Below are 27168 nucleotides of genomic sequence, written 5' to 3' on the forward strand. Positions count from 1 at the left end.
ATCAGCCGATGCCTGCTCTTACCTTTCTGCTGACGACCTTGGACGAACTCCTCCCATTCGCTCCAAGCTTGTCCGTAAGCCTTGAGCGTGGCTGGCGCGACTGACCGCAACGCTAGACCCTCCAGTCCGGCCCGATCACCTGCCAAACATAACCGGGACAATGAAAACCTTAGTCGTCGGCCTCGGGCGCCAACAACCAAAACCTCTCCCACTGTCCTCACGACAAAGCGTCGGCAATCCCATTCTCCAAACCGGGCACATGCTGCGCGCGGAACCACAGGTTCCTACGCAAGCATGTCAAAAGCAATTGCCCTAGCACCCGCAGAACCACCAACGACTTTGCCCTCTGGTTATTAATCGCATGAACCACGCCCAGATTATCGCATCTAAACATTATGCTGCGATTAGCCAGCCGATCGCCCCAGACCTCCAACGCTACCATAATGGGAAAAAGCTCCAGAAGCACCAGATCTTTTGTTAGACCTTCGCTATGCCATTTTGCCGTCCAGGATGCCGCGCACCAAGATCCCTCCAGAAAACAACCGAATGCAGAGGCACCCGCTGTGTCGGTGAACAGCTGCAACCGCTCGCTGTCCACCGCTGGCGCTTGCCATATGCACACCCCGTTGAACTCCTCCAGGAACGAGGCCCATATGGCCAAATCCCTTTTTATTTCGGAGGACAAACGCACAAAGTGATGTGGCCTGGCACACCCCGCCGTCGCCCTTTCCAGCTTCCGGCAGAAAACCCTGCCCATCGGTATTACCCGACAAGCAAAGTTCAACATGCCCAGCAAGGACTGCGCCTGCCGCAGCGTGACTTTACGCGACCCTTCGAACCGGCAAATGGAGTCGCGGAGCTTCGAAACCTTGTCCCGGGGCAGCCGACACTCTCCCGCCACCGTGTCAATTTCAATCCCCAAAAATGACAAGCATGAGGCCGACCCCTCTGTTTTTTCCACGGCCACGGGTACCCCGAAGTGGTAAAATAGAGCTCGGATGCTAAAAAGCAAGTCCCCGCACCGCGTAGCCTCAGCCGGACCCGCACACAGAAAGTCATCGAGGTAATGTGCAACCCCGTGACCCCCTGACGAAGACTCCACGCACCAATGAAGAAACGTGCTAAAGCGCTCGAAAAATTAGCATGAAACGGAACATCCCATCGGCAAACATTTGTCGATGAAATACTCCGCTCCAATCCGGAAGCCCATAAAACGGAATGAGTCCGGATGCAACGGCAATAACCTAAAAGCTGATTCAACATCAATCTTAGCCGTAAGGGCCCCGGTCCCGTAGCTGCGGACCATCTCTAGCGCCTCGTCGAATGACTGATACACCACCGAGCAATGAGCCGGCGGTATTGCGTCATTGACCGACGCTCCCAACGGGTAAGAAAGATGCTGGATAAGCCGGAAAGCGCCTGGAGTCTTCTTAGGAACCACCCCGACCGGAGAGATGACCAGATCATCCACCGGGGGAGACATAAACGGTCCCTCCATCCTGCCCAACCTGACCTCCTTATCCACTTTCTCCCGCAGCACTCCCGGCAAGGCTCTGGCAGATTGGAGGTTCCTTTGTGCCTGCACGGACACCTCACTCGCAACAGGCAAGCGAAAACCAAACTTAAAACAGTCAAACAAAAATTTTGCATCCTCTCTATTCGGATACAATTCCAACCACCAGCCCATAGTCCCCAACTTAATTGGTGTTGGAGCTCTGCGTAGCGGACCCGCTCGCGGCTTGCTTGGGGTACGTTTGCTTACCCCGCGCTCCCTGTCTACCGCCTTTGAAACAAGAGGAGGCTGGGTGGGATCCACCACACTGCAAGCAGAAGTGACGAAAACGACACTGCTTGCCAAAGGAACATGTTCCGCTGTTAAAAGCGAAACACTTTCCTCTCGTGGCGGAACGCCCTCCTGCCCGCTCGGCCGATCCACCTGCCTTGGCAAATCCGCCGTCCGCGCCGGACCCCTGGGCTGATGGCCCTGTCCGTCGCCCATCCGCCCCCTGTTTCCGGGGTTCCTCCTGCTGCTGCGAGGACCGGGTTACTTTAAGCCAGACTTCCACATCCTTGAATCCGAAGTCCATGACCCGCAACCCGTCCTGCTTCTCCCGAAACTCCTGATCATACCGACGCCACTCCGAGCCCGAGGATGTGCGCTGCATGTCGTGTACGAGATGCAGATACCGGATGACATTCATGTGCTCTTCCGGCCTATCCTCCAAATAGCACGCCGCAAACACCCAAAAACCTGCCAGCCAATTATCGAAGGACCGGAAGGCCTCGGCTCCCATGCCCTTCTTTGCGGCCGCCGCCTTGTAATCCTTCTTGATGGCCCTTGTTAACACGAACACGTCCACGAAGTCACCCCTCCGGATCTTCTTGCGGCAGCTGTCCCGCAGCCCCCGCATTACTGCGGTGTAGTCGCAGCGAACGACCCCTGGCAAATCGCGGCGCTTTTTGGCCCTACGAGCTTCCTCGCTGATCCGCTTGCGCCGCTTACGCCTCTTCTGCTGCATTGCTGCCCGCCTGGCAAATTTCGCCGCCCTCTTCTTCGCCCTAGTAGTGCTACTTACTTCGGACGCCTGCGACGACAGAGAAGATGAAGAGGAGGAAGACGAAGAGCTGCGCGAACTCGAGCTCGTGGGAGAAACCGACTGTACCAACTCACCCGATGACGTCGACCGCTCCGACCTGGCTTCCTCATCCACTTCAGCCCATACATCGTCCTCCACGGAGTCTGCCATCCCTACTTCCTCGTGGTCCCCTGTAAACGACAAAGCAGAGGAGGACCCAGCCCGCGCTTGCGGCACACACCGGGCCCCCCGCGTGTGGGGCGCTGCGGCTGCTCGCCCTTGCCCGTCCTGCTCCGGACCTAGCTCCAGCTCCGCCGTGGCCGCCCCCAGCTCCCGGCAGGCCCGTGCCATCCGCTGCGCCGCTGAGGCCCTCCGCCTGCCAGACCCACCTGTCCCCGTAGGCTGGCCGGAATTCCCCGCCGCCCTCGGGGAGGCTACTGCGGCCAACGGCCCCAACGCTTCCACCACTGTGGCAAGGGCCGACGCCAGCGCCCCGGGAGGAACCTGTCCGCCGCGACGCTCGGCAACGGCCCCCGAAGAATCCCCGGCCCACGCTTGGGCACGATCCCGCGCCCGCCGCCGGTCAAACGTGACCCGGGGACCCAACGCCGTCCGCCTCGGCGGGAAGGCGGGGCCCCCCCTGCCGGACCACTCACTCTCCCCTTCCGAAAACGCCTCCTCCCCGAGCGGATCAGAAATATTCCCTGATCCTGGGGAGGACCCGCTGCAATGAGAAGCGGCGCGAAACGCGGCCCTGCGGCCGCTAATCCATTCCCTGTCCCCCCTCCTCCCCCGAAAGCTGCTGTATCCCGGCTCCGGTGAAGTGGTATGGGGAGACAGGGAAACCCGCGGCGCGGCTGCGCGGGTTCCCACGCGCCCTGCGCGGTCCGCGGTGGGCTCGCGCGCATACTGTGCGCGCGTCCCCCGACCGATTGCTGCCGTGACCGCCTCTGCCTGTCCGCTCCTCTGCTGATTTTGCCGCTCAGCGTTGTCCCCAGGAGACAAACGCTGCACCCCCCTGCTCCTCCCCCTCCCCCTGCCGGAATCCGGCAGCCGGGGAGTTACTTGCAAGGCCAGAGGTGCTGGCTGCGCCGCTGCGCGCACACACGTGCGTGGCTGGCGCCGCCCGAGGCGAGTGTGGGCGTGCGCGCACCTCGTGCGCGCGTCCCACGTCCTCCCGCCATTGATCCCCCGGCCGGTGTCACCAACAAAGCCGCCGCGCGAGGCTCCAGGACAGGCCCCGCGCGGCGACTACCCGACCCCCGTCGAGCCCTCTCCCCCTGCCCGGCACTGTCACTCGGCCGCTGCAAGGGGGGAGATATCGGGGCCAATCCTGGACCACCACCCGAGCGCCCTCCACGGCGCGCATGCACGCGCCCACGGGCGCCCGACACCGCCCCGGACTCTGCCGCTCCCGGAGGCGAGGGCTGATGCCCGTCAGCCTCCGGGCGGCCTGCCAGTACCTCCGGTCCCCCACTCCGCCCGCGCCTGGCCGGCACGGCCGGCCCGGCCCCCAGCGGCGAGGCCGACCAGGCCCGCCGCGTTACGCCCGCGTTCGTGGAGGCCCCGGGGGACGGATCCCCGTCCCCCAGGCCACCCACCTCATCACCCGGCCCAGCTCGACCGCCCGAACCGCGGTATCGAGCCGGAAGCCGGGCAGAACGCTGAGGGCGGGCGGACATACTGTCAGGGAAACTATACTCCAAAGTAAAAGATCTTTTTCCTAAGCGCTTAGTAACGATCCCAGCTGTGCTTTCCAAAAGAAACTGATCAGCTAATCAGTGAAAAACATATAGTCCACACACAAAAAACTTTTGGATTTTCACAGCGCCGTTACAATCAGCTCCACCTTATAACATCTTTCAATTTTCCATATACCAGATTGGGAAAGGAAATAACGTTATCTCTGGTCAAATCCTTTCTATTTCATATGCAAATTCCAGACACGGTATATTGCAAGTGTACACCGTCCTCCAAAAAAGATTCCAATAAAAAACGTTTCTAGACTAAACACTTTATATTGTGAATCCACAAATACCATCCAAAATCTCCAGAAAAAAAGAAACAGTTTATTTAAAATCCACTATTAAAAAACATCTAAAAACGACTTTCCGGTATGCAGGCAGTGATAAGCAGTTTCAGTTCGGTTAAACAAACTTTCTAGATCTCTCCGGACCTCCAGGACATCAGCAGTTTTTACCGTGCAGGTATTCTCCCTGTATCTGGTTTTAGCTGCCAGAAATTCTTCGCAATCACGGGATAACCTCACGTCCTTGCTGGGCTCTGTCCTTACGTTTGCTGTTATTAACCGCTATGCTCCGGTTGTGTCACTGCGGCTCCTGCTCCCGGCTTCTCTCCTCATAAATTAGTGACCGAAATCATTCATTATCCGCCGACGCGTTTCTACCCTCCAACCGGGTCTTCGTCAAGGCATGAATGATTCCGGTCCGGTCACTTTTTATGCAATATCCTGGAAATCCGGTGGTCTAATTCCATATGAATACATACAGATTCAGGGCATTTATACATATTCCTGAGCATTTTAAAGACACATTACCTCTATAATGGGTTTTCAGTGTGTATTACATAAACTAAGAAAAACCCCCATGATCTTCTTACAAATACACAAATCCATTTCTATTTAACATCTTATATCCTGAATGGTTTCATATTTCGTACATACTCCATTATACAAAGAACGTCTCTTTACCTATAGCTTTTTCTCTAACCTAGATATTTGTACTACGTATTGATTGATGTTTTAAACTATGGTATATCTGTTAACCCCTTATATTATACTAAAAATACAATGGTGGAGGAGGTACTTTCTCAGAGGAACCACTTCATCTCAAACTCCCCATTTAAACCATTTGGTTGTAACGTTTTCAATTCATAAATCCACTGCATCTCTGCTCGTGCCAGAGATGCGGCAACGTCATCTTTTCTCCAGCTGCCCTTTACGTGTTCTATCGCTTTAAAGTTGATTATACTATTCAAAGAACAATTATGTTTCTCCTTACAGTCTGCTGATAAGCAGTGCTTGTCAAATCCCTTTTTTATGTTGTTCATAAGCTCTCTCATTCTTATTTTAAAAGCTCTACTTGTTCTTCCTACATACTGTTTGGTACAGACACATTGGATTAAATAAACTACGTTGTTTGTATCACATGTCATGAATTGATATATTGTATAACTTTTATTAGTTACAGTTGATTTAAAAGTATCAATTTTACTCCCCTCTGTTCCTTTAATACTTTTACAAGCTCCACACATCCCACATCTAAAGAAACCTTTAGATTTAGTTCTTGTAATCATTGTGGGTGCAGGGGCTATTGCACTCTTCACTAGGTAATTTTTTAAATTAGGGGCTCTCTTATATATCACTTTTGGTTTGACTGGGAGTATTGGTCTTAAAATTTCATCACTCATTAAAATTCTCCAGTGTTTCTGTAATATTTTTTCAATATCTTTATACTCTGAATTATACTTAGTAACAAAGGATAAGGAGAAATCCTCCCCCTTCTCTTTCTTTCTAGATTGTAACAGATCTTCTCTATTTATCTCTTCTATACCTTCCATCGCAGTTTGTAACAAAATCACATCATATCCCTTTTGTACAAATTGATCTTTCAATTATTATTATTAATTTTTTAGATTTAACGATATATATCAAAGATCTGACTATATGTACCCAGAATTATAATAAACCAACTGACAGTAATTCTTATATAAGAAAAGATAGTAACCATCATCCAAGTTGGTTGAAGGGTGTGCCGGGCAGCCAATTCCGGCGTTTGAAGCGAAATTGTACAGAAGGAACGGTTTACAAACAACAAGCTGATGTAATGAAAGATCAATTTGTACAAAAGGGATATGATGTGATTTTGTTACAAACTGCGATGGAAGGTATAGAAGAGGGTGTGCTATATAAATATCTGCTATAGAGTGCAGTATTTTACATGTGGAGCCAGTAGCGGATCTTGCCATGGGCAAGCAGGACTTTTGCCCGGGGCGCCGCCTTCCGGAGGGTGCCGCACCATGGCAAGATCCGCTACTGCTGTGCCCTACGCTGCCCGCTGTGTCCCCCGGCTGTGTCCCCCTGTGAAGGGAACTAGACGCTACGCGTCTAGTTTCCCTTCGTGGAGAGGACCTTTGCTGTGCGGTGCGCAATGACGTCATTGTGCACCGCTCAGCATTTCAGCGGCACTACTACTGTACAGGGGGCGTAACTGACCACGCCCCCTGTATGAAGCCACGCCCCTATGTACTGCCCGGACAACAAAAAGGGCTCGAACCGGCCCTGTGTGGAGCAACATATAATTTAATTTTATTGTTGTGATATTATTGTGGTGATTAATTGTGTGAGCTATGGGGGTAATTCCAAGTTGATCGCAGCAGGACATTTTTTAGCAGTTGGGCAAAACCATATGCACTGCAGGGGAGACCGATATAACATGTGCAGAGAGAGTTAGATTTGGGTGGGGTGTGTTCAATCTGCAATCTAAATTGCAGTGTAAAAATAAAGCAGCCATTATTTACCCTGCACATAAATAAAATAACCCACCCAAATCTAACTCTTTCTGCAAATGTTATATCTGCCACACCTGCAGTGCACATGGTTTTGCCCAATTGCTATCAAAAATCCTGCTGCGATCAACTTGGAATTACCCCCTATATACATACATAGCTATACACATACTGTACAGTGGGTGAAAACTAATAAGCCAGATTTGTGCATATATTTTATTGAAATCATTTTACTGTTTTAATAATGTCTGTGAATACTATTACTTATTGTATGGCCATAATTCTGATGTATATTAAAATGTACTGATAAGTTATATTTAATTGTGTGAAAGAATTTATATCCAATTAGCAGCACTTCCTGATAAGACTTTTCTTTCTATACTGATAATATTATAACTCACAAATTTGCTATTGTGGGATGCATTCAGCATGTGACTGATGCCGGAATCCAGACACCACTCAGGAAACCGGCGCCAGATCACCGACAGACGACATCCTGAAGGTGGGGTTAGGGTATACTTACTTACTTACTTTTTTAGTCTCCTCTCCGGAAGAAGCCTGAGGAGGACATCGCTTTGGGGGGTAGAGCTGATCAATCTCGTCAATAGGCCCAGCCCCAAAACACAGGGAAAAACTTGTGAATCGCGGGTCCACGATGAAGGGGGTGGGGTGGGGGGTGGGGGAGCCAAAAATCCCACCCCCAACACAGGGAAACAGCCGCGTTTTATGGGTCTGCAGCAAGGGGCAGAGCTAATGACACAATGCCAGTCATTTTGTCCCACCCCATTACCGCGAACCCGCGATCACCAGTGCTTATTACACTATCCTGCCCGCTTCACTAGGAAGCGGGCAGGATGCGGGAGAGTCGCCTACTCTTCAGGTGCTGCTGGGGACTACCCCAGAAATCGGGAGTCAACCGCAACTTTCGGGAGGCTAAGCAAGCATGGGTTAGGGTTAGGGCCTGGGTAGGGGGTTTAGGGTTAGGCACTGGGGGGATAGTTAGCCCTAGCCAGAGCTGGCCCTAACCAATATGATGCCCTAGGCAAGATTTTGGCTGGTGCTCCCTAGCACCGCTGCCAGTTCCGCCTCTGGCCCTGCACCCCTTTCCCAGCACCATCACCCCTCACCCATAGAAGTCCTCATTTTGGTGTTCCTGCCCCCTATATTTTAAATAGGAACAGTGCGCACATTTGGCTCACAGGCCAAAAAAGGGTGTGTTTTTGCTGGCACGGGGCATGGCCACACAATAATACACCCAATTCAAATTACACCACACAGTACTGCAACGTTATTCACATATCACACAATAGTGTCCCTAATTCACGTTACATCCCACAGTGGTACCACTTTACGTTATATAAGTTACTCCTCACAGTAGTTCCCCTTATTCACATTACACTATTCCATATTGCTCTTTATTCACATTAGACCACACAGTAGTGCCCTTTCTATACATTATGCCACACAGTAGAGCACCTTATACACATAATGCCACACACTAGTAATGCAGTTATACGCATAATACCACACAGTAATGCCCCTTACACATATGCCACACATTATTAATGCTCTTATACACATAATGACACACATAATGTCCCTTTTACATATCCCGCACATTAATTGTGCACTTATACACATAATGACACACTGTCCCTTACACATATGTCGGACACTATTGCACAACAACCCCCCCCCCCACACACACACACACACACAGCACTTACACTATCGCTGACACTGTGACCTCTGGAGCCACAGCAGCGCTATGTAATTGGTAGAGGCGCCACTGTAGCAGTCCCCTCTCCTTCTGTATTGGCTGCCCGACGCTGCTGTGGCTCCCGCATCCCAGCATTCACAGTGGCGGGCAGCCAATGCGGAAGGAGAGGGGGCTGCTGCAGCAGCGCCTCTACCAATTACATAGCGCTGCTGCGGCTCCAGTCCCCCTCCCTCCTCCTCCTTCTCAGCTGCCCGGGAATGGATCTGCCTGCACGAGGAGCCTGACTGCCAGAGAGATGGTATCTCTCTCTCTCTCTCTCTCTCTCTTCTGTCTGCCACAATGTGTAAAAAGGGGGACTGGCTGACGTAATGTTTAAAAAGGGGGATGCTGTCTGCCGTAATGTGTAAAAGGGGGGACGCTGGCTGCCGTAATGTGTAAAAAGGGGGATGCTGTCTGCCGTAATGTGTAAAAAGGGGAACGCTGGCTGCCGTAATGTGTAAAAAGGGGGATGCTGTCTGCCATAATGTGTAGAAAGGGGGACGCTGTCTGCTGTAATGTGTAAAAAGGGTGACACTGTCTGCCGTAATGTGTAGAATGGGGGACGCTGGCTGCCATAATGTATAAAAAGGGGGACGCTGTCTGTCGTAATGTGGAATAAGGGGACGCTGCCTGCCGTAATGTGTAAAAAGGGGGACGCTGTCTGCCGTAATGTGTAAAAAGGGGGGCGTTGTCTGCCGTAATGTGCAAAAAGTGGGACGCTGTCTGCCGTAATGTGTAAAAAGGGGGACACTGTCTGCCGTAATGTGTAAAAAGTGGGACGCTGTCTGCCGTAATGTGTAAAAAGGGGGGCGATGTCTGCCGTAATGTGTAAAAAGGGGGGCGCTGTCTGCCATAATGTGTAAAAAGGGGATGCTGTCTGCCGTAATGTGTAAAAAGGGGGACTGTCTGCCGTAATGTGTAAAAAGGGGATGCTGTCTGCCGTAATGTGTAAAAAGAGGGACGCTGTCTGCCGTAATGTGTAAAAAGGGGGATGCTGTCTGCTGTAATGTGTAAAAAGGGGGACGCCGTCTGCCGTAATGTGTAATAAGGGGACGCTGTCTGCCGTAATGTGTAAAAAGAGGGACGCTGCCTGCCGTAATGTGTAATATGGGTACGCTGTCTGCCGTAATGTGTAAAAAGGGGGACGCTGTCTCCCGTAATGTGTAAAAAGGGGGACTGTCTGCCGTAATGTGTAAAAAGGGGGACGCTGTCTGCCGTAATGTGTAATAAGGGGACGCTGTCTGCCGTAATGTGTAAAAAGGGGATGCTGCCTGCCGTAATGTGTAAAAAGGGCGGCTGTCTGCCATAATGTGTAAAAGGGGGACGCTGCCTGGTGTAATGTGTAAAAAGGGTGACTGTCTGCCTTAATGTGTAAAAGGGGGACGCTGCCTGCTGTAATGTGTAAAAAGGGTGACTATCTGCCGTAATGTGTAAAAGGGGGACGCTGCCTGCTGTAATGTGTAAAAAGGGGGACGCTGTCTGTCGTAATGTGTAAAAAGGGGGCTCTAATTGGTGTAGTAGCGCTACTGTCCAGCGTAATTTGAATAATGGAGACTACTGTGCACCGTAGTATGAATTGGTATTATTTTGTGGCCACGCCCCTTCCCCATGAAGCCACGCCCCTATATATATTTTTGTGCGCCTTTGGTGAGCACTGCCAATGCCGTTTCTTACATGCAGCTCTAAAATGCCTAGTTACGGCACTGCTTCACAGCAGCAAATGTACTAATCGGACTATCCAGCTCCTCAATGTAACAATACATGATAACAATGTAAGAGAGACAGCAGTGGAGACTTGTATTTTGAAATACTGACCTGTGATCAAAGGTTTCACCATATTTTTCTTTTCAGGTTCTGCAACTCATGATACAGCTTCTGTGGTGTCAAACTGGTGTGTTGTGCAGAGCTACAACGTTTGACGAAGGATCTGGTATTTGTTTCATAACAGAAACCGCCCAGGGGGTGTGAGTTAGTAGAGCTTGTTTTCTCTTCTGTTAAGTTTCGTTTTCCTGGAACTCTAATAATATACTGCAGCTAAAAAGAAACTGAATGTCACTATTGCAGCAGACGTGACTGAAGTTAGCTTCTTATTCAAGCTCCAGCTTATTATTCAGAACACTGAGTTTTGCAAGGGTTAACTAGTCTTGGGCTACAAATTTGACACTCAACAGAGGGTGATCTCTTGCATATGGGGGGTAATTCCAAATTGATCGCAGCAGGAAATTTGTTAGCAATTGGGCAAAACCATATGCACTGCAGGGGAAGCAGATATAACATGTGCAGAAAGAGTTAGATTTGGGTGGGTTATTTTATTTCTGTGCAGGGTAAATACTGGCTGCTTTATTTTTACATTGCAATTTAGATTGCAGATTGAACACACCCCACCCAAATCTAACTCTCTCTGCACATGTTATATCTGCCTCCCGTGCACTGCACATTGGGCGGAAACACAGCGTTTTATGGGCGTGTGGATAAAAACGCTACCGTTTCCGGAAAAAGCGCAGGAGTGGCCGGAGAAACGGGGGAGTGTCTGGGCGAACGCTGGGTGTGTTTGTGACGTCAAACCAGGAACGACAAGCACTGAACTGATCGCAGATGCCGAGTAAGTGTGAAGCTACTCAGAAACTGCTAAGAAGTTTGTAATCGCAATATTGCGAATACATCGTTCGCAATTTTAAGATGCTAAGATACACTCCCAGTCGGCGGCGGCTTAGCGTGAGCAACTCTGCTAAATTCGCCTTGCGAGCGATCAACTCGGAATGACCTCCATGGTTTTGCCCAACTGCTAAAAAATTTCCTGCTGCGATCAACTTGGAATTACCCCCATGACCCACTTTTATTTATTTTTTTACAATAAATGTCTATTTAACATACAAATACAAAACAAGCCAGGCAAGCAGGATACTGTATGTCAATACAAAACATTACTTGTGCTCATCATACAGAGAGCAGAGTATACACAAAGCAAACCAATTTAATCTCAGCAGAGTAAAGGTCCATACACACTTGCCGATAAAATGAACGACATCGCTCATTTCCCCCTCCCCGAGCGACGTCGCTCATTTTATCGGCAAGTGTGTATGCCGCCAGCGGCGACCGATGTGCGGCCCCGCGGGTCGGCAATGATCGTCGTTGTCGGAAGTGCATGCATGCTCTATCTTGGCTGTCGTCCAGGAGCTGCATGCAGGGCTGGCGGAGGCGTGATGTCACTGAGCGATATGAGCGTTCATATCGCTCAGTGTGTACAGTCGCCGTCCACCGGAGGGGAAACACTAGACGACGTTGCTCAAAGAGCGACATCGTCTAATGTGTATGGGCCTTAAGTTATCTCAAGTACCTCATATGACATGCCATAGAAACATTGGTGTACAACAGTAAATGCAAACGTACATTAAAAAAAAGCAAGGTAAGAGAAGAATGAAGATAAAGAAGAGAAGAAAAGAGAGGAAAAGGGAAGATAAAAGAAGGTAAGAAGAAGGTTGGGGGCTTAGGTGGCGTCCCTAAATGCCGTGCAAAGATTTAAGTGGACAAACCTCCTCAATGCAACAGTCGTCTATTACCCCTTTCACACCAGAAATGCAGGGGAAAAACCCGGGAATTCTGCCACGGGCTCATGCAGGGACATTCCCGGGTTGGCACCTTTCATACCAGTATTTTTTACCGGGACATCCCGGGTCGGCACCTTTCATACTGAACCCGGGATGGCCCTGCATTTTCTGAGAATGGGCGTCTCAGAAAAACCACAAGACCAGGAAGTGCCCTGAATATCCAATCAGCATCAGTATAGGCAACCCGGGAAGGTGGGACATGTCCCTGCACCATTCACACTGTCCAGGGATCATCCCGGGACCAACACTGGTCGATTGCAGGGTTGAAATGCGGGGACAGAAATCCCGGGTTTTTGTCCCTGTAGCCTTTCACACCAAGAAATTTCCCGGGTTGATGCGCGTTCATGTGTTTTAACCCGGGAAATTTATGGCTGTGTGTAAGGGGTATTAGTGATATCAACTTTGTATGTTGTAGTTCAGAATACAGACCTAGGCCATATGCAATGAGTACGTTGGGGAGGATTTAACGGTCTATTTATTAACCTTATTTTTACTAAAATAATGTGAAAAGGGGAGTTTTCTGTTTTCACCCCCTTTTCACATTGGCCCTCATTCCGAGTCGTTCACTCGTTCTTTTTCATCGCATCGCAGTGAAAATCCGCTTAGTACGCATGCGCAATGTTCGCACTGCGACTGCTCCAAGTAATTTTGCTAAGAAGATAGGATTTTTACTCACGGCTTTTTCTTCGCTCCGGCGATCGTAGTGTGATTGACAGGAAATGGGTGTTACTGGGCGGAAACACGGCGTTTTAGGGGCGTGTGGATGGAAACGCTACCGTTTCCGGAAAAAACGCAGGAGTGGCCGGAGAAACGGGGGAGTGGTTGGGCGAACGCTGGGTGTGTTTATGACGTCAAACCAGGAACGACAAGCACTGAACTGATCGCAGATGCCGAGTAAGTGTGGAGCTACTCTGAAACTGCTAAGTAGTTTGTGATCGCAATATTGCGAATACTTCGGTCGCAATTTTAAGATGCTAAGATACACTCCCAGTAGGCGGCGGCTTAGCGTGTGTAACTCTGCTAAATTCGCCTTGCGACCGATCAACTCGGAATGAGGGCCATTATCTTAGTATCACCTGAATGTATTAAAGGGCATTAGGAGCAGTTTTCATGAAAAACTGCTCCAACCCCTTTTTTCAGGTATTTTTTAGTATCCCACATCGCATTCCTCATACTTATAATGGGAAATGTGATGTGGCCAAATTTACTAAAAAAAAAATTTGAAAAAATACCGCAGTGTGCCCTGTGATAATCTCACCAGCTCAGGCTGGCGTGTTCACAGTGCAGCACTGCAATAATGTGGCATTTGCCCAGCTTTCCCTGCCCCTAACAGTGAAAACTGAGCGGGGACCCGGCAGAGTGATCAGCTGTGTGTGTCCGATAGACCCACAAGCTGATCACAGTGTAAAAAGTAATAAAAAACAAAAAAAAAATACTCACCTGTCCAGAGAGCCGGTGTCCGCTGCCGGGCGCCGGGTCCCCCATGTGCTGCAATGTGCCCCCGGTGCAGCAAAGTGATGCTGCAAAGCGCACTTTACAGCACCGGGGGTCACTGCAGCGCACAGGATCCGGCGCCGGGCAGCCCAACAAAAGCAGCGCGGACCGTCTCCCTGGACAGGTGAGTATATTGATCTTCTTGGGGGGGGGGGGGGCGCGCTGTGTGCAGGGGTAGTCGCGACGGCGGGTCAACTGGGCGGTAGCGGTGATGTCGGCGGGGGTGACTCATGTGCAGAAGGACATTGGGGTATTTTTTCAGAAAAATACCGCGATGATGCTGTGGAGTATCATCTCATCGCAGGGACGGAGCTTGACCGCAAGCTCTGTCCCTGCACGCGATAATTGATACATCCCTGCGATGTAATCAATTATCACAGTGCGAGTTTGGGCAATTTTATCACCTGTCATCCGCATCCTTGATGCGTATGGTGATAAATAGGCCCCTTAAAGTCAAGCCATGGATACCATGTAGCAGCAAATATATGAAACCTCTCCGGCGTCACTCTTAATTCCAAAGACATATACATGTCAAGTCTAATAAACCACTCATTCATAGTAGGGATAGCAGACCTACAGCACACTGGGATGACTGCTTTGGCAGCGCTAGTAAAGAACTTTAAGAGGGATTTCTTATAAGTTGTCAAGAAGCTGTAAAAAACATTAGGAAGCCAAAATATGGGTTCAGAGGAAACCTCCGAACCCAGATTCAACCTAGAAATGGAGATAACCCTATTCCAGAAAGGGCGGAGAGAGCAACAGTACCACCAAATATGCAATGGAGAGCCCGTGTCACTGTTACAGCGCTAGCAAATATCCAGAACCCCATTGAACATTTTGGCCAAAGTGAGGGGACACCCAGGGCCGGATTAAGGCTTCAGGGGGCCCGGGGTACATCAGACAAGGGGGGCACTAAAAATAGTGTATATAGGAAGGGGATGTACCTTACATGTGTGTGCGTATATATATATATATATATATATATATATATATGATAGATAAAAGTATAAGAAGACAGCTGTTAGAGGCAGTAACAACATATAGCACATATTATTCAACAGAAAATTAGCGTATGTATACACTGTATAAACAATATGATATCACACTGTAGTGCTCAGCTAGACTCAGAGAATTGGACGTTGTGGCTAGTCTGCGAGGCACAGGGTCACCGCAAACCTGTCACACAGTAGGTGGTGATAGTATTATGTGGGGGCATGATCTGCTTGCGTCTAGGGATAAGCAAGCTGATGGTTACAACAGTGCAGGATTGTATAATCTGCCTGTCACAAAATGAAGTATATCAAGTCAACTAATCCTAAACCCTATAGTACTACAAGAAGAAAACTGTTAACATACACACACAGTATACCTACATCCACAAAGCATACATCTACACAAAACATCCACACACATACAGTACATACATACAGAGGCGTCACTCACCTCTGTGACACCCGATGCGGCAGCGAGGATAAAGGGAGCGGGGCTTCACGGGAATGGGCAGGGCTTAAATAGATGGGCGGGGCTTCACGGCAGAACCCATTTTTAGACCATTGCAGGCACGCAAAGGGGCGGGGCTTTGTGGGAGGGGCTTTGCATCCCGACACCCATTTTTTTCTCTCATTGGGGGTGTGTGGGAGGTGAGGGCTGAATCCCAGGGGCGCTGTCCCTGCAGTGCTGGCTCCTACACAGTGACAGGAGCCGAGTGCTGCACATAATATAACAGTGCAGCACTCGGCTTCTGTCACTCTGCAGGAGCCGGCATTTTGGGGTCACCCCTCGGCGGGTGACACCCGGGAGCAGGCCGCACCCCGCGCACCCCCCTTGTGACGCCACTGCATACATACACACACACTATACCTACATAAACACACATAAACACACATAGCATGCATACAGTACATACACATACACACTACACACCTACAAACACACAAACACCATACCTACATAAACACTCATAGCATGCATACAATACATACACACACACACACACACACACAATCAGCATGCATACACACACACACTACACACCTACAAACACACACACCTACATAAACACACACAGCATGCATACAGTACATACACACACACAATCAGCATGCATACACACACACACACACACACACACCATACCTACATAAACACACATAGCATAGATACAGTACATACACTAGTGATGAGCGCCGGAAATTTTTCGGGTTTTGTGTTTTGGTTTTGGGTTCGGTTCCGCGGCCGTGTTTTGGGTTCGACCGCGTTTTGGCAAAACCTCACCGGGTTTTTTTTGTCGGATTCGGGTGTGTTTTGGATTCGGGTGTTTTTTTCAAAAAACACTAAAAAACAGCTTAAATCATAGAATTTGGGGGTAATTTTAATCCCAAAGTATTATTAACCTCAAAAAACATAATTTCCACTCATTTTCAGCCTATTCTGAACACCTCACACCTCACAATATTATTTTTAGTCCTAAAATTTGCACCGAGGTCGCTGTGTGAGTAAGATAAGCGACCCTAGTGGCCGACACAAACACCGTGCCCATCTAGGAGTGGCACTGCAGTGTCACGCAGGATGTCCCTTCCAAAAAACCCTCCCCAAACAGCACATGACGCAAAGAAAAAAAGAGGCACAATGAGGTAGCTGACTGTGTGTGTGAGAAAGATAAGCGACCCTAGTGGCCGACACAAACACCGTGCCCATCTAGGAGTGGCACTGCAGTGTCACGCAGGATGTCCCTTCCAAAAAACCCTCCCCAAACAGCACATGACGCAAAGAAAAAAAGAGGCGCAATGAGGTAGCTGACTGTGTGAGAAAGATAAGCGACCCTAGTGGCCGACACAAACACCGGGCCCATCTAGGAGTGGCACTGCAGTGTCACGCAGGATGTCCCTTCCAAAAAACCCTCCCCAAACAGCACATGACGCAAAGAAAAAAAGAGGCACAATGAGGTAGCTGACTGTGTGTGTGAGAAAGATAAGCGACCCTAGTGGCCGACACAAACACCGGGCCCATCTAGGAGTGGCACTGCAGTGTCACGCAGGATGTCCCTTCCAAAAAACCCTCCCCAAACAGCACATGACGCAAAGAAAAAAAGAGGCGCAATGAGGTAGCTGACTGTGTGAGAAAGATAAGCGACCCTAGTGGCCGACACAAACACCGGGCCCATCTAGGAGTGGCACTGCAGTGTCACGCAGGATGTCCCTTCCAAAAAACCCTCCCCAAACAGCACATGACGCAAAGAAAAAAAGAGGCACAATGAGGTAGCTGACTGTGTGTGTGAGAAAGATAAGCGACCCTAGTGGCCGACACAAACACCGGGCCCATCTAGGAGTGGCACTGCAGTGTCACGCAGGATGTCCCTTCCAAAAAACCCTCCCCAAACAGCACATGACGCAAAGAAAAAAAGAGGCACAATGAGGTAGCTGACTGTGTGTGTGAGAAAGATAAGCGACCCTAGTGGCCGACACAAACACCGGGCCCATCTAGGAGTGGCACTGCAGTGTCACGCAGGATGTCCCTTCCAAAAAACCCTCCCCAAACAGCACATGACGCAAAGAAAAAAAGAGGCGCAATGAGGTAGCTGACTGTGTGAGAAAGATAAGCGACCCTAGTGGCCGACACAAACACCGGGCCCATCTAGGAGTGGCACTGCAGTGTCACGCAGGATGTCCCTTCCAAAAAACCCTCCCCAAACAGCACATGACGCAAAGAAAAAAAGAGGCACAATGAGGTAGCTGACTGTGTGTGTGAGAAAGATAAGCGACCCTAGTGGCCGACACAAACACCGGGCCCATCTAGGAGTGGCACTGCAGTGTCACGCAGGATGTCCCTTCCAAAAAACCCTCCCCAAACAGCACATGACGCAAAGAAAAAAAGAGGCGCAATGAGGTAGCTGACTGTGTGAGAAAGATAAGCGACCCTAGTGGCCGACACAAACACCGGGCCCATCTAGGAGTGGCACTGCAGTGTCACGCAGGATGTCCCTTCCAAAAAACCCTCCCCAAACAGCACATGACGCAAAGAAAAAAAGAGGCACAATGAGGTAGCTGACTGTGTGTGTGAGAAAGATAAGCGACCCTAGTGGCCGACACAAACACCGGGCCCATCTAGGAGTGGCACTGCAGTGTCACGCAGGATGTCCCTTCCAAAAAACCCTCCCCAAACAGCACATGACGCAAAGAAAAAAAGAGGCACAATGAGGTAGCTGACTGTGTGTGTGAGAAAGATAAGCGACCCTAGTGGCCGACACAAACACCGGGCCCATCTAGGAGTGGCACTGCAGTGTCACGCAGGATGTCCCTTCCAAAAAACCCTCCCCAAACAGCACATGACGCAAAGAAAAAAAGAGGCACAATGAGGTAGCTGACTGTGTGTGTGAGAAAGATAAGCGACCCTAGTGGCCGACACAAACACCGTGCCCATCTAGGAGTGGCACTGCAGTGTCACGCAGGATGTCCCTTCCAAAAAACCCTCCCCAAACAGCACATGACGCAAAGAAAAAAAGAGGCACAATGAGGTAGCTGACTGTGTGTGTGAGAAAGATAAGCGACCCTAGTGGCCGACACAAACACCGGGCCCATCTAGGAGTGGCACTGCAGTGTCACGCAGGATGTCCCTTCCAAAAAACCCTCCCCAAACAGCACATGACGCAAAGAAAAAAAGAGGCGCAATGAGGTAGCTGACTGTGTGAGAAAGATAAGCGACCCTAGTGGCCGACACAAACACCGGGCCCATCTAGGAGTGGCACTGCAGTGTCACGCAGGATGTCCCTTCCAAAAAACCCTCCCCAAACAGCACATGACGCAAAGAAAAATAAAAGAAAAAAGAGGTGCAAGATGGAATTGTCCTTGGGCCCTTCCCACCCACCCTTATGTTGTAACTATAAACAAAACAGGACATGCACACTTTAACCAACCCATCATTTCAGTGACAGGGTCTGCCACACGACTGTGACTGAAATGACGGGTTGGTTTGGACCCCCACCCAGAAAGAAGCAATTAATCTCTCCTTGCACAAACTGGCTCTACAGAGGCAAGATGTCCACCTCATCATCATCCTCCGATATATCACCGTGTACATCCCCCTCCTCACAGATTATCAATTCGTCCCCACTGGAATCCACCATGTCAGCTCCCTGTGTACTTTGTGGAGGCAATTGCTGCTGGTCAATGTCTCCGCGGAGGAATTGATTATAATTCATTTTAATGAACATCATCTTCTCCACATTTTCTGGATGTAACCTCGTACGCCGATTGCTGACAAGGTGAGCGGCGGCACTAAACACTCTTTCGGAGTACACACTTGTGGGAGGGCAACTTAGGTAGAATAAAGCCAGTTTGTGCAAGGGCCTCCAAATTGCCTCTTTTTCCTGCCAGTATAAGTACGGACTGTGTGACGTGCCTACTTGGATGCGGTCACTCATATAATCCTCCACCATTCTATCAATGGTGATAGAATCATATGCAGTGACAGTAGACGACATGTCCGTAATGGTTGTCAGGTCCTTCAGTCCGGACCAGATGTCAGCATCAGCAGTCGCTCCAGACTGCCCTGCATCACCGCCAGCGGGTGGGCTCGGAATTCTGAGCCTTTTCCTCGCACCCCCAGTTGCGGGAGAATGTGAAGGAGGAGATGTTGACAGGTCGCGTTCCGCTTGACTTGACAATTTTCTCACCAGCAGGTCTTTTAAACCCAGCAGACTTGTGTGCGCCGGAAAGAGAGATCCAAGGTAGGTTTTAAATCTAGGATCGAGCACGGTGGCCAAAATGTAGTGCTCTGATTTCAACAGATTGACCACCCGTGAATCCTTGTTAAGCGAATTAAGGGCTCCATCCACAAGTCCCACATGCCTAGCGGAATCGCTCTGTCTTAGCTCCTCCTTCAATGTCTCCAGCTTCTTCTGCAAAAGCCTGATGAGGGGAATGACCTGACTCAGGCTGGCAGTGTCTGAACTGACTTCACGTGTGGCAAGTTCAAAGGGCATCAGAACTTTGCACAACGTTGAAATCATTCTCCACTGCGCTTGAGACAGGTGCATTCCACCTCCTATATCGTGGTCAGTTGTATAGGCTTGAATGGCCTTTTGCTGCTCCTCCAACCTCTGAAGCATATAGAGGGTTGAATTCCACCTCGTTACCACCTCCTGCTTCAGATGATGGCAGGGCAGGTTCAGGCGTTTTTGGTGGTGCTCCAGTCTTCTGTACGTGCTGCCTGTACGCCGAAAGTGTCCCGCAATTTTTCTGGCCACCGCCAGCATCTCTTGCACGCCCCTGTCGTTTTTTAAAAAATTCTGCACCACCAAATTCAAGGTATGTGCAAAACATGGGACGTGCTGGAATTTGCCCAGATGTAATGCACGCACAATATTGCTGGCGTTGTCCGATGCCACAAATCCACAGGAGAGTCCAATTGGGGTAAGCCATTCCGCGATGATCTTCCTCAGTTGCCGTAAGAGGTTTTCAGCTGTGTGCGTATTCTGGAAACCGGTGATACAAAGCGTAGCCTGCCTAGGAACGAGTTGGCGTTTGCGAGATGCTGCTACTGGTGCCGCCGCTGCTGTTCTTGCGGCGGGAGTCCATACATCTACCCAGTGGGCTGTCACAGTCATATAGTCCTGACCCTGCCCTGCTCCACTTGTCCACATGTCCGTGGTTAAGTGGACATTGGGTATAGCTGCATTTTTTAGGACACTGGTGACTCTTTTTCTGAGGTCTGTGTACATTTTCGGTATCGCAACCCTAGAGAAATGGAACCTAGATGGTATTTGGTACCGGGGACACAGTACCTCCAACAAGTCTCTAGTTGGCTCTGCAGTAATGATGGATACCGGAACCACGTTTCTCACCACCCAGGATGTCAAGGCCTCAGTTATCCGCTTTGCAGTAGGATGACTGCTGTGATATTTAATCTTCCTCGCAAATGACTGTTGGACAGTCAATTGCTTGGTGGAAGTAGTAAAAGTGGTCTTACGACTTCCCCTCTGGGATGACCATCGACTCCCAGCAGCAACAACAGCAGCGCCAGCAGCAGTAGGCGTTACACGCAAGGATGCATCGGAGGAATCCCAGGCAGGAGAGGACTCGTCAGAATTGCCAGTGACATGGCCTGCAGGACTATTGGCATTCCTGGGGAAGGAGGAAATTGACACTGAGGGAGTTGGTGGGGTGGTTTGCGTGAGCTTGGTTACAAGAGGAAGGGATTTACTGGTCAGTGGACTGCTTCCGCTGTCACCCAAAGTTTTTGAACTTGTCACTGACTTATTATGAATGCGCTGCAGGTGACGTATAAGGGAGGATGTTCCGAGGTGGTTAACGTCCTTACCCCTACTTATTACAGCTTGACAAAGGGAGCACACGGCTTGACACCTGTTGTCCGCATTTCTGGTGAAATACCTCCACACCGAAGAGCTGATTTTTTTGGTATTTTCTCCTGGCATGTCAACGGCCATATTCCTCCCACGGACAACAGGTGTCTCCCCGGGTGCCTGACTTAAACAAACCACCTCACCATCAGAATCCTCCTGGTCAATTTCCTCCCCAGCGCCAGCAACACCCATATCCTCCGCATCCTGGTGGACTTCAACACTGACATCTTCAATCTCACTATCAGGAACTGGACTGCGGGTGCTCCTTCCAGCACTTGCAGGGGGCGTGCAAATGGTGGAAGGCGCATGCTCTTCACATCCAGTGTTGGGAAGGTCAGGCATCGCAACCGACACAATTGGACTCTCCTTGTGGATTTGGGATTTCGAAGAACGCACAGTTCTTTGCTGTGCTTTTGCCAGCTTGAGTCGTTTCATTTTTCTAGCGAGAGGCTGAGTGCTTCCATCCTCATGTGAAGCTGAACCACTAGCCATGAACATAGGCCAGGGCCTCAGCCGTTCCTTGCCACTCCGTGTGGTAAATGGCATATTGGCAAGTTTACGCTTCTCCTCCGACAATTTTATTTTAGGTTTTGGAGTCTTTTTTTTTCTGATATTTGGTGTTTTGGATTTGACATGCTCTGTACTATGACATTGGGCATCGGCCTTGGCAGACGACGTTGCTGGCATTTCATCGTCTCGGCCATGACTAGTGGCAGCAGCTTCAGCACGAGGTGGAAGTGGATCTTGATCTTTCCCTAATTTTGGAACCTCAACTTTTTTGTTCTCCATATTTTATAGGCAGAACTAAAAGGCACCTCAGGTAAACAATGGAGATGGATGGATTGGATACTAGTATACTATATATACAATTATGGACGGACTGCCACGGTTAGGTGGTATAAAAAAACCACGGTATAAAAAAACCACGGCATAAAAAAACCACGGTATAAAAAAACCACGGTATAAAAACCACGGTATAAAAAAACCACGGTATAAAAAAACCACGGTATAAAAAAACCACGGTATAAAAAAACCACGGTATAAAAAAACCACGGTATAAAAAAACCGCACTGTACACTGGTTGATAAAGAGATAGTAGTATACTCGTAACAATTAGGATGACACTATGACGGTATAAAGAATGAAAAAAAAACCACGGTTAGGTGGTAGGTATATAATAATAAATAATACAATTCTGGTCGGACGGACTGCCTGCCGTGTGCCGACACAGAGGTAGCCACAGCCGTGAACTACCGCACTGTACACTGGTTGATAAAGAGATAGTAGTATACTCGTAACAATTAGGATGACACTATGACGGTATAAAGAATGAAAAAAAAACCACGGTTAGGTGGTAGGTATATAATAATAAATAATACAATTCTGGTCGGACGGACTGCCTGCCGTGTGCCGACACAGAGGTAGCCACAGCCGTGAACTACCGCACTGTACACTGGTTGATAAAGAGATAGTAGTATACTCGTAACAATTAGGATGACACTATGACGGTATAAAGAATGAAAAAAAAACCACGGTTAGGTGGTAGGTATATAATAATAAATAATACAATTCTGGTCGGACGGACTGCCTGCCGTGTGCCGACACAGAGGTAGCCACAGCCGTGAACTACCGCACTGTACACTGGTTGATAAAGAGATAGTAGTATACTCGTAACAATTAGGATGACACTATGACGGTATAAAGAATGAAAAAAAAACCACGGTTAGGTGGTAGGTATATAATAATAAATAATACAATTCTGGTCGGACGGACTGCCTGCCGTGTGCCGACACAGAGGTAGCCACAGCCGTGAACTACCGCACTGTACACTGGTTGATAAAGAGATAGTAGTATACTCGTAACAATTAGGATGACACTATGACGGTATAAAGAATGAAAAAAAAACCACGGTTAGGTGGTAGGTATATAATAATAAATAATACAATTCTGGTCGGACGGACTGCCTGCCGTGTGCCGACACAGAGGTAGCCACAGCCGTGAACTACCGCACTGTACACTGGTTGATAAAGAGATAGTAGTATACTCGTAACAATTAGGATGACACTATGACGGTATAAAGAATGGAAAAAAAACCACGGTTAGGTGGTAGGTATATAATAATAAATAATACAATTCTGGTCGGACGGACTGCCTGCCGTGTGCCGACACAGAGGTAGCCACAGCCGTGAACTACCGCACTGTACACTGGTTGATAAAGAGATAGTAGTATACTCGTAACAATTAGGATGACACTATGACGGTATAAAGAATGAAAAAAAAACCACGGTTAGGTGGTAGGTATATAATAATAAATAATACAATTCTGGTCGGACGGACTGCCTGCCGTGTGCCGACACAGAGGTAGCCACAGCCGTGAACTACCGCACTGTACACTGGTTGATAAAGAGATAGTAGTATACTCGTAACAATTAGGATGACACTATGACGGTATAAAGAATGAAAAAAAAACCACGGTTAGGTGGTAGGTATATAATAATAAATAATACAATTCTGGTCGGACGGACTGCCTGCCGTGTGCCGACACAGAGGTAGCCACAGCCGTGAACTACCGCACTGTACACTGGTTGATAAAGAGATAGTAGTATACTCGTAACAATTAGGATGACACTATGACGGTATAAAGAATGAAAAAAAAAACACGGTTAGGTGGTAGGTATATAATAATAAATAATACAATTCTGGTCGGACGGACTGCCTGCCGTGTGCCGACACAGAGGTAGCCACAGCCGTGAACTACCGCACTGTACACTGGTTGATAAAGAGATAGTAGTATACTCGTAACAATTAGGATGACACTATGATGGTATAAAGAATGAAAAAAAAACCACGGTTAGGTGGTAGGTATATAATAATAAATAATACAATTCTGGTCGGACGGACTGCCTGCCGTGTGCCGACACAGAGGTAGCCACAGCCGTGAACTACCGCACTGTACTGTGTCTGCTGCTAATATAGACTGGTTGATATTTAAAGAGATATTAGTAGTATACAACAATACTATACTGGTGGTCAGGCACTGGTCACCACTCCTGCAGCAAAAGTGTGCACTGTTAATTAATATAATTGTACTCCTGGCTCCTGCTAACAACCTGCAGTGCTCCCCAGTCTCCCCCACAATTAATTATAAGCTTTTAATTTATACATTGATGACTGTGCAGCACACTGGGCTGAGCTGAGTGCACACAGACTGAGTCACACTGTGTGACTGACTGTGCTGTGTATCGTTTTTTTTTTCAGGCAGAGAACGGATATAGCAGAGAGAAGTGAACGGATATATTATATTAAATAAAAGTTAACTAGCAACTGCACTGGTCACTGACTGTGGTAAACTAACTCTGTCTGCGACTCTGCACAATCTCTCTCTATCTAATCTATCTATCTCTATTCTAATGGAGAGGACGCTAGACACGTCCTCTCCCTATCAATCTCAATGCACGAGTGAAAATGGCGGCGACGCGCGGCTCCTTATATAGAATCCGAGTCTCGCGAGAATCCGACAGCGTCATGATGACGTTCGGGCGCGCTCGGGTTAACCGAGCAAGGCGGGAAGATCCGAGTCGCTCGGACCCGTGGAAAAAAAAGTGAAGTTCGTGCGGGTTCGGATTCAAAGAAACCGAACCCGCTCATCTCTAACATACACACACACACACAAAATCAGCATGCATACACACCTACAAACACATACACACCATACTTGCCTACCTGACCCTCTCCATGAGGGAGACAATGCTCTGTTCCTGGACTTTCCTGGTAATGTATGATTGCCATCACCTGTGGTGAGCTGGATAATTGATAAGAAAGGTGTTTCACCACAGGTGATGGCAATTATACATTACTAGGAAAGTCCAGGAACAGAGCATTTTCTCCCTCATGGAGAGGGTCAGGTAGGCAAGTATGATACACACACACCAGGCATACACACACTACATACCTACAAATAAACAGCATATCTACAGAAACACACACACACAGCACTAACCAATGTAAGAGAAGAGAAGGAGATTGTGACGGAGTTAGTTTACACACAGGAGCTGCTGCTGCTGCTGCTGCACATGCTCAGCAGCTCCTTCCACTGTGACTCATATGTCCAGTATAGAGAGCTCTGCTGATCAGAGCTCTCTGTGAGGAGAGTTCTCTGCAGCTCGTTAGTGCCTGTGGGTGGTCCCTTCGGGTGCAGAGACGGAGATAAGGCTTTCTCCGTCTCTGAAACAGTTTGCTGAACTTCATAAAAAAAAAAAAACATGCAAAACTGCCAGTGCTTCACGGCAGGCACGGGGGGGGGGGGGGACACCTGTACCAACGAGATAAGACTTTAATTTGAGTCTCAATCACGGAGTAGCTAATCAAACTAACAAAAGTAGCCTGGAAACTCCTTTTCCAATCTGCCTCTGTTAGGTCAATCTGCAAGTCCTGTTCCCATTGTATCGTGAATTTGCGTAGATCCAAAAACTGATGTTGAATCAAATGCTTGTAACAATGTAGCAGGAGTGAAGAGTCCAGGCCCATGGTCTCAAAAACAGATATCACTAAAACCTGCACTGTTTGTATGCCTTGAGGACCGTGGTTGGGAATTCCTGGCCTAGACCATTCCAAAATCCTATTTAAAATGATGGCATCGTAGTACAATTGGAAGTGAGATAACTGTAACCCTCCCATATGTCTGCTGCGGAAAAATAGGATTTTAATTCCTACCGGAAAATCCTTTTCTCTTAGTCCGTAGAGGATGCTGGGGTCACCATTAGAACCATGGGGTATAGACGGAATCCACAGGAGACATGGGCACTTTAAGACTTTGAATGGGCGTGAACTGGCTCCTCCCTCTATGCCCCTCCTCCAGACTCCAGTTATAGGAACTGTGCCCAGGGAGACGGACATTTCGAGGAAAGGATTTATTGTTAAACTAAGGTGAGATTCATACCAGCTCACACCTCAAGCAGCCGTTCAACGTGGCATTCAACAGAAGACAAGCCAACGGCATGAACAATTTCAGCAACAGGCTGACAATAAACGTAACACAACATGTGTGTAACCATAACTATTAACTGCAGATACAGTACGCACTGGGACGGGCGCCCAGCATCCTCTACGGACTAAGAGAAAAGGATTTGCTGGTAGGTATTAAAATCCTATTTTCTCATATGTCCTAAAGGATGCTGGGGTCACCATTAGAACCATGGGGTTATACCAAAGCTCTAGAACAGGTGGGAGAGTGAGAATGACTCTGCAGCACCGATTGACCGAACTTAAGGTCTTCCTCGGCCAAGGTGTCAAACTTGTAGAACTTTGCAAAAGTGTTTGACCCCAACCAAGTAGCTGCTCAGCAAAGTTGCAATGCCGAGACCCCCCGGGCAGCCGCCTAGGACGAGCCCACCTTCCTAGTGGAAAGGGCCTTCACTGATTCTGGTAACGGCAATCCAGCTGTGGAATGGGCCTGCTGAATCGTGTTACAGATCCAGCGCGCAATGGTCTGCTTGGAAGCAGGACACCCAACCTTGTTGGGAGCATAGAGGACAAACAGAGCATCTGTTTTCCTAATCTGAGCCGTTCTGGTGACATCAATCTTCAAAGCTCTGACCACATCCAGAGATTTTGACTCAACGAAGGCATCAATAGCCACAGGTACCACGATAGGTTGGTTTATGTGGAAAGAGGAAACCACCTTCGGTAAAAATTGCTGACGTGTCCTCAATTCAGCTATATCTTCATGGAAGATCAAATAAGGGCTCTTGTGAGACAAGGCCGCTAACTCAGACACCCGCCTTGCAGATGCCAAGGCCAACAGGATGACCACTTTCCAAGTGAGGAATTTCAACTCCAACTTCC

The 27168-nt window shown here is 48.9% G+C and overlaps 1 protein-coding gene across 5 annotated transcripts in view; it reads right to left on the reverse strand.

The window, feature by feature from the left end:
* Positions 1 to 25388, reverse strand: part of LOC135056801 (early activation antigen CD69-like) — a 207968-nt gene extending 182580 nt beyond the window's left edge. For 2 of the 5 annotated variants that reach the window (XM_063962405.1, XM_063962404.1), the window contains exon 1: positions 10678 to 10870. In XM_063962405.1, coding sequence (XP_063818475.1) covers positions 10678 to 10699 — 22 coding nt within the window. In that variant the 5' untranslated portion in view covers positions 10700 to 10870. Of the gene's footprint in view, positions 1 to 10677; positions 10879 to 25324 lie in introns of those variants that run through there. The other 3 variants (XM_063962406.1, XM_063962407.1, XM_063962403.1) reach the window with 3 other exon arrangements.
* Between the last annotated feature and the right edge of the window lie 1780 nt (positions 25389 to 27168).

The sequence above is a fragment of the Pseudophryne corroboree genome, chromosome 3, assembly GCF_028390025.1.
Source record: "Pseudophryne corroboree isolate aPseCor3 chromosome 3, aPseCor3.hap2, whole genome shotgun sequence".
In the NCBI taxonomy this organism is placed as follows: Eukaryota; Metazoa; Chordata; class Amphibia; order Anura; family Myobatrachidae; genus Pseudophryne; species Pseudophryne corroboree.